The following is an 18489-nucleotide window of genomic DNA, read 5'->3' as shown; positions in this document are numbered from 1 at the left end:
ATTTGTCAACAAATTTGTTGCTGAAAAATAAAAGTATTGCAAGTAAGACTGACGAAAATATTATCACTGACGTTTTGTTTTTGCTGAATGAACCTTAAAGTTGTTAGTTTAACGATGCAGTAGTTTCGTGCCTCAGCATTAGTCATGTTTTTAATCATTGTCGTCATCCTAGTCAATGTCGACGTTTGTACACAGATTTTACAATGTCGTGATCTGATAATGTGGTTGTGATGAAATTATCATCCATAGAAACGTAATTCTCTACTGAAATAACTCCATTCCGTACCCATATTTTCTTAAGTTCCGCTAATGGAATCACGTAATCTGGGTCATCGGACTCGACTTCGACCTTGTCATAATTTACGTTTTTGTTTCAGAGTAATCTTTCTACTTTCACATGTCCCGATTATTCTATCTTTTTGTTCAAAATCTCACCTCATGTACTGGGTTTGATGTCAAATTCTTTCGCTATTTGTGTTTTAGTTTTAGTCCTTGTTCCACGGCTGGTAGACTGATTTATATTTTTGTTACAACATTTACTCACAATGTCAAAACTCACTTGTGAACACTCAACTTCACGGTCAATTAAGTTTCCATTCATACAGGGCATGTTCCATTCTCGCCTTTGTTTACACTGTACAATAATGTCTGGCTTGGCCGACCGATGCATATCAGTCAAATGTTTACATAATATCTGGGTAAAGTTAGTTGAAAAAGCCAACAGAGACAGAGACAAAAATGACGCAACACAGGATTTCATAGTAGCCGATTCAACTTAACCGGGAAAAAATATATAGATTACATGGGATCGTAGAAGGGAATTGTATACTTAAGCTTGTTCATATTAAGCGGGATTTCAATATATCCGAGTTCAAAATAAGTGGGTTAGACTGTATGCTGTGTTCAAGTCAGGATAATCCTTTTATTGCATGGTTGGCCCGTCCTACCACATTGTACAACACTGTAATATTATGATACATTTTACATTTGTTTGTGGATGCTTTCTGAATCCATAAGAAATTATTTGGAAATTTAGTCTTATGTGGTATACAAAATTTTGTGACACATCAGAATAATTAATACACTGAAACAATGCCATATTCTATAGCCAATCATTGCCTTTTCTCTATTTATATTAATTCCTAATACGGGTATTAATATCTTTAAATACAGGAACATGTTTGCTAGGAATATTTTATTTGAAAAAATTGTATTATCTCCCCTTGTATATCCTATGTAAGATTTATATCTTGATTTTCTATTAAATTATTATGATGTCACTTTGCCTATTTAAGTGAGTTTTCTCCCTTTACAGTTATGGGATATACGACGAAAGGGCTGTATCTATACATACAAAGGTCACACAAATTATGTTAATTGTGTGCGCTTCAGTCCTGATGGAAAGTGGATAGCATCAGCTAGTGACGACGGATTAGTGAAGGTAGTATCAGGAAATCTTATCAGTATTAGGCTATTGATTATCAGTATTAGGCTAGGGTATGTATCTTTTTTAGAAACAAATTATATTACAATAATTTGGTAATATTAAACACTGTGTTTCAGTTTTTCAAGACCTAATAAGGGTTTCTCTGTATAAATATAATTTTGAAATCTGAGAAAACAGACAAATTTAAAACTTTATTAAAAAATTATAGCATTTTCTGCATACCTTTTATATATTGTTGTTATTTAAAGATTAAAGTGTCTTTCTGGTGGTTTTAACGAAGGATAAAGTTGCGTAGGGCATTGATATTTGGAATGGATCGCAAAGCGGTCCAGTAAATCCTTCTATAAAACCACCAGAAAGATAATTTAATCCTTATATTTTAGGGCTGAAACGATTAGTTGAATAATCGGAGGCGATTAGATTAATGAAGCGAATTGCTGATAATCGATTAAAGATTTTATTAATCGTTAATCGTAACATGCATAGCCAGTGCATTGTAAGCTGACTAAACACGTTGACAGATCATGGATTTCTGAGTAAGCCATTCCGACTGGAGTTTCATCTCTTTATGTACATGTTTTGAACTCAACAAAACATAAATGATGTGAGAAATACTTGTTAAATTACGTCTCTGTGGAAGTTAAAGTCATTAATCAATGAAAAAGTGGATGTCATGAGAAAGCTTGCAACACGCTGTTCGCCAATTTTCACTAGCGATCGACTCCATGTTGTTACGTCACGGAGGCCTAATCGCCGCCGGGACGCTCGGGAGCGGAAGGAGCAGTAATCTTGAACATTTAAATTTTACTATTGCATGTGTTTATCATATAAAAAGAAAGTTTTTGTTCATATTCTAATTGAATATAAGAGTTGTTGATTTATTTTATTTTTTTGATCACGGAAATAAAAAAGTTCATTGACAAAAATTTGGTCATGTCGCTCCGTGGCGGCCAGATTTGGTTGATTAGTCGTACGTGTGAAGGTCACGTCAAAACAGCGGGTTAGCAGATTTGATTTAAACGATGTTACGGAAGACAACACAGGAACGGAATTCAGAGCTAATTTGGGATAAAATATGTTTGTTTTGTAAATAAATCTTTTCTTATTTGTTGGTAGGCTTATATTATATAAGGCATGTCCTCTGTCATATTATACGGTAACGTTAGGTGTTATTATTAGTTGATAAACATGGCGGACGTTTTCAGTAGTCAGTAGTAAACAATATAGTTGCCTTCAATTCAAACGATTAATCGATTAGTAATCGATTACATGTGACCGAATAATCGAATACAAAAATTACTACCCTTAATCGTTTCAGCCCTATTATATTTACAGTCTTAGCTTTAATTTTCATAGCTCAATATTTACCATATTTAGTGTTTGGCATTTATAATATTAAAATCGAGTTATATCATTTGGCTCTGACAGGCATAAGGAACAGCCACTCGAATTGGCAGGTATTCTCGCCAATTTATCAATGAACATACAAATAAAATGAGTTCCATCTGATGAAGCTTATATCTGGGGGTTTCCCGGTATGAAACTATAAGTCATTTTATTTATCAGATGTTAAAAACTCCACAGTGCAAATCAATTTGATTTTTGAGGTTTGCAAAGTGTAATTACCCACGCTTACACAATTCATAACATGGCAGGATATTTAACATAGTTGTGACTTAGCGTTCGATTCAAACCGCCTACGTCAAGGTGGTGTGACGAACAGAGAGTTTCTTCAACTTTGTGATCACTTGAGTTCTACTTTGATCAGTTCACGTTTTAAATGACTGAATGCAGATTTTATAATGGCTACATGTCATTATTTCCGGATTGTGGAGATTTTCAAATGAATTGTATGTCGGCCAAGGAACATAAACATGTATAAGCACAGGTAGGCCCACACAGCATGTTATAGATTACCACTCTCAGAATGTTGGCATAAAGTTGCATCATTGTTTCAATCACTTCTGAATCAATAAATTCTACATATATTGATTATAAGTATTGTAAAAGCTACAACTGTAGGATTCAGTTTGATTGATAATTCAAAGCACCCAAACTTGTGTAGGGCATAGTCTCACCGTAGATAACAAAAAGGACTTGTCAGTAATCGGACTCCCCTGATCGAGCTGTATCGTTGTACTACAAACTTTGGTTAAACTTGTCCTACACAAAGACTGCTGTTTTTCTGACATATCTTATCCATTTGCATGCAACCAAATATGTTACAAATATAAATAGAATGTAAATGTTGTCATGTTGCTGACACAAAATGTGAACATTGCGACGTCATTGCCATGTGTAAAAATGTACATAGTACAAATTGTATATTTGTCATACACACGGAAGCATTGCTCGAAGAGATATGGTAGTAACATAAACAATGTAACTTTTCTACAATTGTATTTGTTCAAAATTATTGTGATACATGTTCTTCGTTCGTACTATCAGTACTAAAAACACTAACAGTTTCCGAAGCAGACCATCATATATATTCATCCACGTGGCTCCAAATTGCAAGTGACATACTCAATTTTATTGAGAAATAAAGTTGAAAAGCCTTTAGTGGTTGAAATGAATAGAGTTTATACTATCAATTCACCACTGACTGTAAATAATTTTGTTTAAATATATATCAATGTACATTGTAGATCTGGGACATCACTGCTGGCAGAATGCTTACAGAGCTCTCAGAACACACAGGACCAGTCAATGTAGTAGAGTTCCATCCGAATGAACTTTTGATAGCCTCAGGCAGTTCAGATAGGTGTGTGAAATGCTCATATTTTGCTAGAGTTAAAACATACAGTAAAACCTCTCTAACTCGAACAGCAGGGGACCAGGTCAATAGTTCGAGGAATACAGGGTATTCGACACGACTCATCCGAGGTTCATTACTATCGACAGTCAAAATGTCCGGTCTCAAACTATGACAAACAATGCATGGCAATGAAATTTTAATTACCCTATCTTTCAGCATTTTGGATTTCTTTATTCAAGTGTTTTATTGATAGTAATATCAAGTTGAAAAAAAATATGTATAACATAAATTGAGCGTTTGAAAATACCTACGAGAAAGCCCTAAATCAAATGTCATTCACAGAAGAGGTAAGCGATCGACAATCCAAATTGGTCAACAAGAAGTACATTTTCTATTATTTAATTATCATAAATCATTTAAAATATTTACAAAATATATACTCACAATAAAGTTACAAACCAGCATAACTACAGACATAAGAAACGATATATATATAGATGTCTATTTTGTAAAAGCGTTAGGATACATGTGTTCACGAGTAGAGTTACAAAATACAATATACGGGAAAAGATAAGGAAGGCACTGATAAAATGTACATAGCACATCGTTTGATATCGTTTACATCTTTTGATAAGTAACATTGTGCTAGCATGTTGAATGAAAACAACAACAAAAAATTAAAAAATGAACTTATGTAATTGGTACTTTCTTTTTACTCAGATCAACAACTTCTGTATTTTCGTATTACAGCGAAGATTTTTATGAGAGAAGCATCAATAATTTAATGCCTTTTCTGTTCAAATAAAGTTAGCATCAAACAACGACTTGCGATTTCAAAGGTAGGTAATAATGACACCATTAATCCCTTAATTACCTAAAGTCTTGATACCACCTGTATAAACACAAGTGAGCAATTATCCATGTCGGTCGGTGCAGTCAGGTGTGACACAGATAAAAAAAAACTCAAGGGCCGAACACTTCGACGAATACATGGGTAAAAACTATGTCTTTGATGAAACGGGGACATATTTCTGTTCGAGGAATGAGGGGTATTCGACGATAGCTGTTTGAGCTATCCGGGGTTTTATTACATAGATTATATAGGGACACGGTCAGGACCGTACGACCAGTTCGACAAATAGGGGGGGATTCGAGGAATCCGGGTTCGAGTTAGAGGGGTTTTACTGTATGTTGAAAGAACAAAAAAAGATTTTTTTACTTACGTTTTTTTTCAGATCTATTAATGAAAGAATGTGTGTTGTTTTATATTTTGAGAGAAACTCTTTTTGTTAATGCAAGCATGTTAACCTAAATACTGATCACTCAATGATCACAAAAATAACATGCTTACTATCAACTATAAAGTACAAGTATTAGTATAATGTGTGATACCTATTATGTCATTATATCATTTCTCCAGTTTTTGTGCAATATTATTAAGTTTGCCAATAATTCTGACTTATACTTTGTTCCAGAACTGTAAAATTCTGGGATCTAGAAACATTTATGATGGTATCTTCAACAGACGGTGATTCCTGTCCTGTCAGGTAATATTGATTATAGCTGTATCAAAACATTACAATAGTGACATCGCATTTCCTGTAACTGTACCAAAATCACTATAGTAACATTGCTTGTCCGTGTCTGTATCAAACATCACCATAGTAACATCACACATCCTGTAACTGTACCAAACATCACCATAGTAACATCACACATCCTGTAACTGTACTAAACATCACCATAGTAACATTACTTGTCCGTGTCTGTATCAAACATCACCATAGTAACATCACACATCCTGTAACTGTACCAAAATCACCATAGTAACATTGCTTGTCCTTGTCTGTATCAAACATCACCATAGTAACATCACACATCCTGTAACTGTACCAAACATCACCATAGTAACATCACACATCCTGTAACTGTATCAAACATCACCATAGTAACATCACACATCCTGTAACTGTACCAAACATCACTATAGTAACATCACACATCCTGTAACTGTACCAAACATCACCATAGTAACATCACACATCCTGTAACCGTACCAAACATCACCATAGTAACATTACTTGTCCGTATCTGTCTCAAACATTACCATAGTAACATCACACATCCTGTTACTGTACCAAACATCACTATTATAACATCACACATCCTGTAACTGTACCAAACATCACCATAGTAACATCACACATCCTGAATTGGTACCAAACATCACCATAGTAACATCACACATCCTGTATTTGTACCAAACATCACCATAGTAACATCACACATCCTGTATTTGTACCAAACATCACCATATATTACACATCACACATCCTGTAACTGTACCAAACATCACCATAGTAACATCACACATCCTGAATTTGTACCAAACATCACCATAGTAACATCACACATCCTGTATTTGTACCAAACATCACCATAGTAACATCACACATCCTGTAACTGTACCAAACATCACCACAGTAACATCACACATCCTGTAACTGTACCAAACATCACCATAGTAACATCACACATCCTGTATTTGTACCAAACATCACCATAGTAACATCACACATCCTGTAACTGTACCAAACATCACCACAGTAACATCACACATCCTGTATTTGTACCAAACATCACCGTAGTAACATCACACATCCTGTATTTGTACCAAACCTCACCATAGTAACATCACACATCCTGAAACTACTAAACATCACCATAGTAACATCACACATCCTGTAACTGTACCAAACATCACCATAGTACCATCACACATCCTGTAACTGTACCAAACATCACCATAGTAACATCACACATCCTGTAACTGTACCAAACATCACCATAGTAACATCACACATCCTGTAGTAATTTGTAGTATATAAAGTTGTGTATGAATATCACTGTAGTTACTTTACATACCTTATTGGTATGATATAGCCATATAAAATATTTATTGCTGTAAATTCTTTTGCCAAGCTTTTGGAAACATACTGATAAATAAGATAACAAAGAGTAAGATATTTGAATTTATTTTCATGAAGTGGTTGTTTATTCATTGTTGTGGTTATCCTTTCAGACGAATATTTTTCCATCCCGAGGGTCAGTGTATGTTTAGTGGTGGTCGCGACACAATGAAAGTCTATGGTTGGGAGCCTGCTAAGTGTTACGACTCTATACCTATGAGCTGGGGCGAGGTGGCAGACATGGGGGTAGCCCAGAATCAGCTTGTAAGTGGGACTACATTATACATGGTCTTGTTATATAATTGTGACAGAGGTAAAACAAGTCATTTGCATATTACAGAATTATCCGCACTTGCAGGTGTCTTTTAGTTTGTGTGTGAAAATAGTTTTATATAAAAAATTGTAATTCTACATGCACTAAATCTATCAATCCATTTTACACACAAGAGAATTACAAGATTGTCCACTTCTAAGCACAGAAATGGGATGGAGTAAATTATGTATAAAGAAAAGTTTGACAAGAGTTATATCAATATATATCAATGTTTCTCCTGATAATTTGCTATGCATAATGTCTAGTAATATACTGTATTGTACTTCATAGTCTGGCATTATAAATAAGGATCAGGATGAAGTTTAAGGTATTTATATTAACTGCTAAAATTCATTTCAAGAATTGTGAAGTTATATTTGTGAAGATTTTATCACTAATTTTTGCTGTATATTAAGAGTGTTCCGTTATTATACTATCTGTCTATATATGATACATTGTAACAAATACATAATAAGTGTTTCCTTTGTTTTTCAGATATGTGCTTCCTTTAGTAAAACAAATGTATCAAGTTTTGTAGTAGATTTACAGGTAAGTTTTTGTTCAAATGATAGATGGTTAAAAGTTTTCTCTAAATGTGAATGTAAGTTTGACTAAATTATTGTTCTTTTACCAGAATATCTTGAACATTTCCTCATGTTTATATTTTTATGCACAGCGAGTTAAGCCCTGCGGTACAGTACCTCACTCAGACGGTCCACCCAGCTCTTCTGTAGGCGACTCGACAACACACAATTCCTCTAAGTGAGTATGACAACACTTAACCCTGCTCACACCAATAACTATGCCGAATCTTTTTAGATTTGGAGTGTGAAAATTCTCTTTCCTGTATGTGCTTTCAAAACTTAAATTTTCATATAAGATATTTAGTGACATTGCCTATTAACATTTCTATATTTAACTGGATTTTTGCAAATATTTTCAGTGGCTGTCGCTTTAAGTATCTTATAAAATTCCCTGTTATTGATTTGATCTAAAATTAATTTGATATGATCATTTTTGTCTCAGGAACAGTAGTGGAAGGAGAAGTTTTATCACTGAGAGGCCGCCCACCACATCAACACGACAGGCTAGGTACAACTAACTCTTATCTATCAATAAATTTAACAACTATTTCATAAATTCAACTAATCATGAATTCAATATTGTTTTATTTTCAAAATGAAAAAAATCAAATCTGAATTATTAGATTTCAATGCTTTATCAAAGAAGATTGATCTTACTTTAGCCTTTAATCCCATCAGTTAGTCAATTGTTAAACAAAAATGTATAAATGCTCCAGTAAAGCTGGAAGTGATTGTATCTATCCTTGTGTCTACCTATTTTAACTGCTAGCTCAAGATAGGTGTCACTATTACAATAAAACAAATTTATGTGTTCAGATATAAATGGGAACCTATGTATTTCTAGCTATAATTTATGAGTCCTGGTATCAACACTAACAATATGATGATAAACAGAGTTTTTTCCTGCAGTGTACCTAAGGAAGAGGCTGAAGAGCCGACTCATGATAAAGATGAAGGTCCAGACGACTCGGCCGCAGACATACAGAACCCTAAAGACTACCAGAGCATATTCCAGACAAAGTCCAAGATCTCACGCTCGCCAACACGACAGTCTCCATTCATGCCTCCACCTGAAGATAGTAGGTTTTAAAACAGAGAATCACAACTGTAGACACCTAGAATCCTCATCACATTCTTACTTTGCCATGAAATTGGGGGAGGCAGTAGGAGTGGGAGACGAAGTGTATACTTATATAGTGCCATCCATGTCCGTCCTTCCTTCTGTCCTGCCTCCTCCTGTCTGTCCTCCTCCTGTCTGTCCTGCTCCTGGCCTGCTCTCCCTGTCTGTCCTGTCCCTGTCTCCTCCCTGTCCTCCTCCTGTCCTGTCTCCTGTCTATCCGTCCTTCTCCTATCTGTCCTGTCTGTCCTATCTGTCCTGTCTCCTCCCTGTCCTGTCCTCCTCCTGTCTTGTCCTCTGTCCTTCCTCCTCTGTCCTGTCTCCTCCTGTCTGTCCTCCTCCTGTCCTGTCTCCTCTGTCCTCTCCGCCTGTCCTGTGTCCTGTCCTCCTGTCTGTCCTCCTCCTGTCCTGTCCTCCTTCTGTCCTGTCCTCCTCCTGTCTCCTGTCTCCTCCTATCTGTCCTCCTCCTGTCTCCTCCTGTCCTGTCTCCTCCTGTCTATCCGACCTTCTGTCTTGTCGCCTCCTGTCTGTCCTCCTCCTGTCCTGTCTCCTCCTGTCCTGTCCTCCTGTCCTGTCTCCTCCTGCCTGTCTTCCTTTCTGTCCTCCTGTCCTGCCTCCTCCTGTCTGTCCTCCTCCTTCCTGTATACCTTTCTGTCCTCCATCCTGTCCGTCTCCTCCTGTCTATCCTCCTTCTGTCCTCCTCCTGTCTGTCCTCCTCCTGTCTGTCCTCCTCCTGTCTGTCCTCCTCCTGTCCTGTCCTGCCTCTCCTGTCCTGTCTTCTGTCCTATCTCTCCTGCTGTCCTCCTGTCTGTCCTCCTGTCCTGCTCCTCCTGTCTGTCCTCCTCCTCTGTCCTGTCGCCTCCTGTCCTGTCCTCCTCCTGTCCTGTCTCCCCCCGTCCTGTCCTCCTGTCTGCCTCCTCCTGTCTCCTGTGTCCTCCTCCTGTCTGTCCTCCTCCTTGTCCTTCTCCTCCTATCTGTCCCCTGTCTGTCCTCCATCTGTCTGTCCTCCTGTCTGCCCTTCTCTGTCTATCCTCCTATCTGTCCTCCTATCTGTCCTCCTCCTGTCCTGTCTATCTGTCCTGTCCTGTCGCCTCCTGTCTGTCCTGTCCTGTCCTGTCCTGTCCTCCTCCTGCCTGTCCTCCTGTCTGTCCTCCTGTCCTGCCTCCTCCTGTCTGTCCTCCTCCTTTCCTGTATCCTCCTGTCTGTCCTCCTCCTGTCCTGTCTCCCCCTGTCTGTCCTCCTGTCTGCCCTCCTTCCATCTGTCCTCCTGTGTGTCCTCCTCCTGTGTGTCCTCCTCCTGTGTTCTCATGTCTATTCTCCCCCTGTCTGTCCTCCATCTGTCTGTCCTCCTGTCTGCCCTTCTTCTGTCTATCCTCCTATCTGTCCTCCTATCTGTCCTCCTCCTGTCCTGTCTATCCTCCTTCTGTCCTGTCGCCTCCTGTCTGTCTCCCCCTGTCCTGTCCCTCCTGTCCTGTATCCTGTCTGTCCTCCTCCTGTCTTGTCCTCTTGTCCTGTCTCTTCCTATCTGTCCTCCTCCTGTCCCGTCTCCTCCTGTCTGTCCTCCTGTCCTGTCTGCCTCCTGCCTGTCTTCCTTTCTGTCCTCCTGTCCTGCCTCCTCCTGTCTGTCCTCCTCCTTTCCTGTATCCTCCTGTCTGTCCTCCTCCTGTCCCGTCTCCTCCTGTCTATCCGTCCTTCTGTTCTGTCGCCTCCTGTCTGTCCTCCTCCTGTCCTGTCTCCTCCTGTCCTATCTCCTCCTGCCTGTCCTCCTGTCTGTCCTCCTGTCCTGCCTCCTCCTGTCTGTCCTCCTCCTTTCCTGTATCCTCCTGTCTGTCCTCCTCCTGTCCTGTCTCCCCCTGTCTGTCCTCCTGTCTGCCCTCCTTCCATCTGTCCTCCTGTGTGTCCTCCCCCTGTGTGTCCTCCTCCTGTGTTCTCATGTCTGTTCTCCCCCTGTCTGTCCTCCTGTCTGTCCTCATCCTGTCTGCCCTCCTTCTGTCTGTCCTTCATCTGTCTGTCCTCCTATCCTGCCTCCCCTGTCTGTCCTCCATCTGTCCTGTCCTCCATCTGTCTGTCCTCCTGTCTGCCCTCCTTCTGTCTGTCCTCCTGTCTGTCCTCCTCCTGTCTTTCCTCCTCCTGTCTGTCCTCCTCCTGTCTGTCCTCCTCCTGTCTGTCCTCCTGTCCTGCCTCCCCCTGTCTGTCCTCCTGTCTGTCCTCCTTCGATCTGTCCTCCTGGTTTGCCTCCTCCTGTGTGTCCTCCTCCTGTCACCTCATGTCTGTCCTCCCCCTAACTGTCCTCCTGTCCTGTCTCCTGTCTGTCCTCCTCCTGTCTGTCCTCCTGTCCTGTCTCCCCCTGTCTGTCCTCCTGTCTGCCCTCCTTCCATCTGTCCTCCAGTGTGTCCTCCCCCTGTGTGTCCTCCTCCTGTGTTCTCATGTCTGTTCTCCCCCTGTCTGTCCTCCTGTCTGTCCTCATCCTGTCTGCCCTCCTTCTGTCTGTCCTTCATCTGTCTGTCCTCCTATCCTGCCTCCTCTGTCTGTCCTCCATCTGTCTGTCCTCCATCTGTCTGTCCTCCTGTCTGCCCTCCTTCTGTCTGTCCTCCTGTCTGTCCTCCTCCTGTCTGTCCTCATCCTGTCTGCCCTCCTTCTGTCTGTCCTTCATCTGTCTGTCCTCCTATCCTGCCTCCTCTGTCTGTCCTCCATCTGTCTGTCCTCCATCTGTCTGTCCTCCTGTCTGCCCTCCTTCTGTCTGTCCTCCTGTCTGTCCTCCTCCTGTCTTTCCTCCTCCTGTCTGTCCTCCTCCTGTCTGTCCTCCTCCTGTCTGTCCTCCTGTCCTGCCTCCCCCTGTCTGTCCTCCTGTCTGTCCTCCTTCGATCTGTCCTCCTGGTTTGCCTCCTCCTGTGTGTCCTCCTCCTGTCACCTCATGTCTGTCCTCCCCCTAACTGTCCTCCTGTCCTGTCTCCTGTCTTTCCTCCTGTCTGTCCTGTTCTCCTCCTGTCTGTCCTTGTGTCTGTCCTTCTCCTGTCCTGTTCTCCTGTCCCGTCTCCCCCTGTCCTATCTCCTCCTGTCCTGTCTGCTGTCTGTCCTGTCTCCTGTCTGTCTGTCCTGCTCCTGGCCTGTCTCCTCCTGTCTGTCCTGCTCCTGGCCTGTCTCCCCCTGTCCGTCTCCCCCTGTCCTATCTCCTTCTGTCCTGTCTCCTGTCTGTCCTGTCTCCTGTCTGTCCTGCTCCTGGCCTGTCTCCCCCTGTCCCGTCTCCCCCTGTCCTATCTACTTCTGTCCTGTCTCCTGTCTGTCCTGTTTCCTGTCTGTCCTGCTTCTGGCCTGTCTCCTCCTGTCTGTCCTGCTCCTGGCCTGTCTCCTCCTGTCCTGCCTCCTCCTGTCCTGTTTTGCAAAATACTAACAATTAATTTGTTATATCAGAAATTTGTTTAAGGTTGTCTAATATAAATTAAGATTGATGTTATTCAGAAGTACAATTTACTTAATAATAATTACAGTTGTATGAAGCCTGTTTGAATATTTTAATGGATTTCATCATCTTTACATTATCACTCTACAGACCAGCCAGAGGTATTCTCAGTACATCAGCCAGCTCCTACACCAGCCCCAGTCACACAGCGCACAAAACCAGCCTCAAAAACCACCAGTAAACCTACAGCAGCTTCCAAAACACCAAGTGCTACTCCAGTGGTGAAAGCCCAACCTTCTGTTCCTACACCAAGGTCCAACCCGACACCAGCACCACCGTCTAAAGAACCAGATCCTGTAGCTGGAATTGCTGCAGAAGACTTTTTACCTGTAAGTTTTCACATAAGTAAAATCTTTACTTACAGTAGACCCTGGATAATCTGAACACCTACATCCCCAGTCCAAACTGCCATATCCATTAATTGAGGCAATGATTAAATACTTTTCCTGATATTTCTGTCCAGATTGTGAGTTTTTTGAGGCTATTGGTGTGCACATTATTGTGGGAACACTGGATTTGGTTTATCAAATTGTATAATAATGTCTCATGAACTGTCCATAACGAAACTTACTGTAGTTCTTGCATAGTAGGTGTGCCTTCTGAACATAAAATAACAGAATAGAAAAGGTTTGTTTTAGAGTTTAAAGCAATGAAATCTGAAATATTTGATAAAAGAAATGAAGTAGGATAGCACTGAAATGCCATAGTGCTATTTCATAAAACATTGATTAAAAAGTTAAATACAAAATCTGTTGGAATGGAAGATAAAGTGTTAGACTATGATAATCTTGTTTGTGTTGAGTTGGAATGGAAGATAAAGTGTTAGACTATGATAATCTTGTTTGTGTTGAGTTGGAAAGATAGATGAACTATTAGACTACGATAATCCTGTTTGTGTTGAGTTGGAAAGAAAGATGAACTATTAGACTACGATAATGTTGTTTATGTTGAGTTGGAAAGAAAGATGAACTATTAGACTACGATAATCTTGTTTATGTTGAGTTGGAAAGAAAGATGAACTGTTAGACTACGATAATCTTGTTTGTGATGAGTTATGCTTTAAAAGAATGGCCTACGATTTATTCCAGAAAACTGGCAATGGGGGCTCGACACCAAGTGGAGAACCAGACGAGGACACAGTTCTTACTGCTGTCCTGAAAGGTCATAGTGCCATGTCACAGGTTATGTCAAGTCGGAGTAAAAATATCCAAATAGTGCGAGCTATGTGGACAAGTGGAAATACCAAGGTCAGTGTAACAGGTGTTCACTGTTAATCTTTCTTTATTATTTAACTATGACACGCCCAGTTTGGACTTCATTTTAACTTATCATATAATGGGGAATTTTCACCACACACAAATTTGGCCATTTGCACCAGAAAATAAGATATTTTATTTTCACTACTTCATATTTTCTCTATTGAATATCAAGGGTTTTAATTAAAACTTAGCGCAAGTTGTTGTCAGACTGTCCATGGGTATATCCACTACATATATATGTATACCCAATATAAGATTTTAACTAAATTGATGTAAGCATATTCGGTTCCTACTCAACTAATATTCGCCAGTTTAAAATTTCAACAAGCTATGTAATGGCGAAAATAAAGAAAAAAGACACTGGGGGGGGGAAACTTGTTATAGGGTATGTGCTGTTATTTTGATCTGGTCATTACTTTTGCTATTGATGACTTAATTTGTGTTTTACAGACTGCTGTTGATTCTGCCATTAGTATGAACGACTTAGCTGTATTAGTAGACTTATTTAATGTTCTTAACCTTAAATCGTAAGTATCTTCTTGAAAGTATTCATTTAAATCAATGCTTTATATAATTCACTTAATTGTTGGTATATAATGTAGATATAGACACACAAGTTACTTGTTCAGATTTTTCTCCATAGATGATTTTGTTTGTTACCTTGCTTTATTACTAATTCCATAGTATATATTGTCTAAGTATTCCAGTGAGTTTGAATGCATGTTTAAAGTGAAGTTAAGCTAGGCCAATAGAAATGCTTCAAATTGATGAGGTCTTATTGTTAAACAGTTCCAGAATAATATGTAAAGCAAATTATTTTCTGAATTCTATCTATTCTTTGTAATGAAATTATTCTCCTTGCATTCAGTAATGCAATTCCTTACTTATTTTAACATTAACTTGATGTTTCTACAGAGGACTCTGGAGTCTAGATCTATGTGCTACGTTACTGCCTCACATCAAAGATCTGCTCAAGAGTAAATATGATAGGTATGTATTGTATCCTTACCTGTAATGAATTAGACCAATGCTTGTTACATATAATTATCTTATTGAATATTGTAAACTTTACAATCAAATTTAAGAGCATGATAAATTTGAACCCGGTAGTATAATAATGAAATTTGTGCAGTCATCATCATAAATATATTAATAATATAAAGGAAATGAAGAAGAGCATATTTTAAGAAGTGCATATTTGATGCTGTGAAACAGCATTCTTAGGTACACTCGGTGAGCCTGTGCACATCAAAACAATGAAACCACTCCGCAATGAAAATTAAAAGTTGTTTTGTTCATTTCACGTAATACTTGATGGTATGAAAAAATAAAACCCCAATAATCAAAACCACAGACATTGAATTTTGTACATACAAATACACCATGGATGGAGTATTTTAGTGTTCAGTTGGGACTCTATGATATTTGTATTACTCCGAGATCAGAAGTCTTCCGAAAATCACAAACAACGCCTTCTTCGCTGTCTTCCTCCGCGGCAGACTTTCGATGGATTTTGGATTGTGCATGTTTATCTAAATTTTAGGAAATTCATGCTACTGATCGATTATTGTAATCAAATGTTAGTAAGGTAACTGCAAAAGAAAGTTCTTATAACGCTTATAAAGTTATTTGTGTTGGTTGCATTGACAAACTATATCTGATATCATTGCGCAGTAAAAGTTAAAAGTTTTGAGTACGATCGCGAGTTTCCTTCTTTGATCTGTGACTGGGAGTTGTGTCTTTTGTTTATCGACAACTGCATTATATTGAAAGGGAAAAAGTACGAAATTTATCGACATAAGATTACAAAATATAATGATAATATAGAGCTATATATGTACGAGCAACTTAAAGTGACAAATTAACTAAAAATTGCCGTGAAATGTACGGTAGCCTTATGAAGACTTGCTAAAGTCCGATGCATTGCATGAAGTTCTAATGATGTTAGCGTTCTTATGAATTCAAAAGAAATTTGAGTGTTATAAGTAATCAAATAATGTACCTTTTATTTGGCAAAAGTATATGGCCATGATTATAGATATTGAAGAGTATATTTTAGTATGAAGTAGAGCTTATTTTAGTATGAAGTAGAGTATATTTTAGTATGAAGAAGAGTATATTTTAGTATGAAGAAGAGTATATTTTAGTATGAAGTAGAGCATATTTTAGTATGAAGTAGAGCATATTTTAGTATGAAGTAGAGTATATTTTAGCATTAAGTAGTGCATATTTTAGTATGAAGAAGAGTATATTTTAGTATGAAGTAGAGCATATTTTAGTATGAAGTAGAGCATATTTTAGTATGAAGTAGAGCATATTTTAGTATGAAGTAGAGCATATTTTAGTATGAAGTAGTGCATATTTTAGTATGAAGAAGAGTATATTTTAGTATGAAGTAGAGCATATTTTAGTATGAAGTAGAGTATACAGTGGAACCTCCCAAAACCGAACCTTCTCAAAACCGATCACCTCTAGAAACCGAACATGGATGTCATGTACGGAATGAATTCCTCTTTATTAATAGTATATAAAACTTCCCAAAACTGATCCCTCCCAATTCCGAATGCCGGACCGATTTTAAGATCGGAATAGTCAAATGTAACTAAAATACACTTCTGAAAACCGGCCTTACCTGAGCGACACCGATAGATTGCATTGAGGTCTGATCAACCGACCGTGAAATACACACGTACCTGTACCATAGTTGTCGCATGCCATGTCCTGGGGCATGTATACAGGTGTAAAAGCTATAGGTATATGTACACGGTAATTATACCCGAGATGGTGGTGTAATTATTTAATCATGCCTATTGTTTAGATATCTAACGAAGGTCTACCATGTGCACGCGGTTTGTTTACTGTAGGAAAACAAGCAGAGCTAGTAATAAAGAGAAAGTTTCGTATTCAAATTACACGTGTTTTTTTATTTACAAACTGAAGTTGTTGGATAACGTAAATTATCTGTATGAAGAAGCCGAAGCCATGTATTGTTTTAGAAAATGACTATGTCATATAATGACCGGCATCGACTGATCATCGTGTAATTAGACCATATAATTTGATTCTTGACGTAACCGGAAGCGATTGGTCGTATGTAGGTTGCAGACGAGAACATCCCCAAGAACATTCACGCAACTAACTAAACTACATTTATAAGCGGTAACAAAGTCAAGTTTGCTGTAATCCATTCCTTTTAAACGTATGATTTTCTCTTTTGTGATAACATTCACATTAACAATCAATATCGGTCGGTTTTAACGAACACTAGGCATACATGCGGTGCACTAATGTAAAAAACGACTTCCGATCGATTAAATCCGGATCGTGATGATCGGTATTCGGTTCACTTCTCCAAACCGAACCCTCTCTAAACTGATCGGTATTCGGTTCACTTCTCCAAACCGAACCCTCTCTAAACCGGCCGAAATTATATGCACCGACCATGATCGGTTTCGGGAGGTTCCACTGTATTTTAGTATTAAGTAGTGCATATTTTAGTATGAAGTAGAGCATATTTTAGTATGAAGTAGAGCATATTTTAGTATGAAGTAGAGCATATTTTAGTATGAAGTAGAGCATATTTTAGTATGAAGTAGAGCATATTTTAGTATGAAGTAGAGCATATTTTAGTATGAAGTAGAGCATATTTTAGTATGAAGTAGAGCATATTTTAGTATGAAGTAGAGCATATTTTAGTATGAAGTAGAGCATATTTTAGTATGAAGTAGAGCATATTTTAGTATGAAGTAGAGCATATTTTAGTATGAAGTAGAGCATATTTTAGTATGAAGAAGAGTATATTGTATATTTTAGTATGAAGAAGAGTATATTGAGTATATTTTAGTATGAAGAAGAGTATATTTAGTATGAAGTAGAGCATATTTTAGTACAATAGTTCTCTGACAGCAGTAAGTGCTTTTAAGACCATGTAAATTGATAATCATATTGTAATGGTATGACATACCCATTTTTCCTTTCCAGTTATGTTATGACTGCCTGCAATGCCTTGAAAATAATTTTAAGAAATTTTGGACCTGTGATCAAGTCCAATCTAACAGCTCCTCCGTCTGTGGGTGTGGATATCTCACGAGAAGAGAGGTAAGTCAATGACAGTCTATTTTACACCACAACCGAGTCATACAAAAGTTGGTACCATATTCACTGTGATAAGCACCCCGTAAACTGTCATTTTTGTTGAGTTGATGTATATTTAGATAATCCCATTTGTCATGGAAACAAATTATTCTATATCACTTTCCTCATAAAGCAAAGACTTAACTGATCAAGACTGGTGCACATATCTTTTATTTCTTGATTATGAATGCCTTGTGAAGTCACAGGGTATATGATAATTGGTACTAATTATGATGAATGTGGTACATTCAGCATTTAAGAAGTAGTTTATTATAGTTTGATGGACAATATTTATGAGATGTATCGGTTGTGGGTATAATAAGACCATTTTCTGTGTTCATTTACTGCTTTTTGTTAAAATGTTTAAGCCTATGGTCCAGTTCTGTCAGGGTCTTTTTAAGAAAATGATTCAAAAGTGAAGTATCTTAACAGAGTTTGATAGAACTGA

General features: G+C 38.4%; 1 protein-coding gene across 1 annotated transcript in view; it reads left to right on the top strand.

Moving 5' to 3' along the window:
- The window catches only part of LOC138315486 (katanin p80 WD40 repeat-containing subunit B1-like), a 32878-nt gene that overhangs the window by 6909 nt on the left and 7480 nt on the right, over positions 1 to 18489 (top strand). The window contains exons 5-17 of the mRNA XM_069256540.1: positions 1316 to 1441; positions 4096 to 4211; positions 5681 to 5752; positions 7288 to 7438; positions 7983 to 8036; positions 8164 to 8249; positions 8514 to 8579; positions 8981 to 9150; positions 12739 to 12977; positions 13737 to 13895; positions 14358 to 14434; positions 14823 to 14897; positions 17889 to 18005. Of these exons, the coding sequence (XP_069112641.1) occupies positions 1316 to 1441; positions 4096 to 4211; positions 5681 to 5752; positions 7288 to 7438; positions 7983 to 8036; positions 8164 to 8249; positions 8514 to 8579; positions 8981 to 9150; positions 12739 to 12977; positions 13737 to 13895; positions 14358 to 14434; positions 14823 to 14897; positions 17889 to 18005 (1508 nt within the window). The remainder of the gene's footprint in view (positions 1 to 1315; positions 1442 to 4095; positions 4212 to 5680; positions 5753 to 7287; positions 7439 to 7982; positions 8037 to 8163; positions 8250 to 8513; positions 8580 to 8980; positions 9151 to 12738; positions 12978 to 13736; positions 13896 to 14357; positions 14435 to 14822; positions 14898 to 17888; positions 18006 to 18489) is intronic.

The sequence above is a fragment of the Argopecten irradians genome, chromosome 2, assembly GCF_041381155.1.
Source record: "Argopecten irradians isolate NY chromosome 2, Ai_NY, whole genome shotgun sequence".
Taxonomy (NCBI): domain Eukaryota; kingdom Metazoa; phylum Mollusca; class Bivalvia; order Pectinida; family Pectinidae; genus Argopecten; species Argopecten irradians.
The sequence above is the reverse complement of the archived record's forward strand: the minus strand, read 5'-3'. Positions and strand labels throughout refer to the sequence as shown.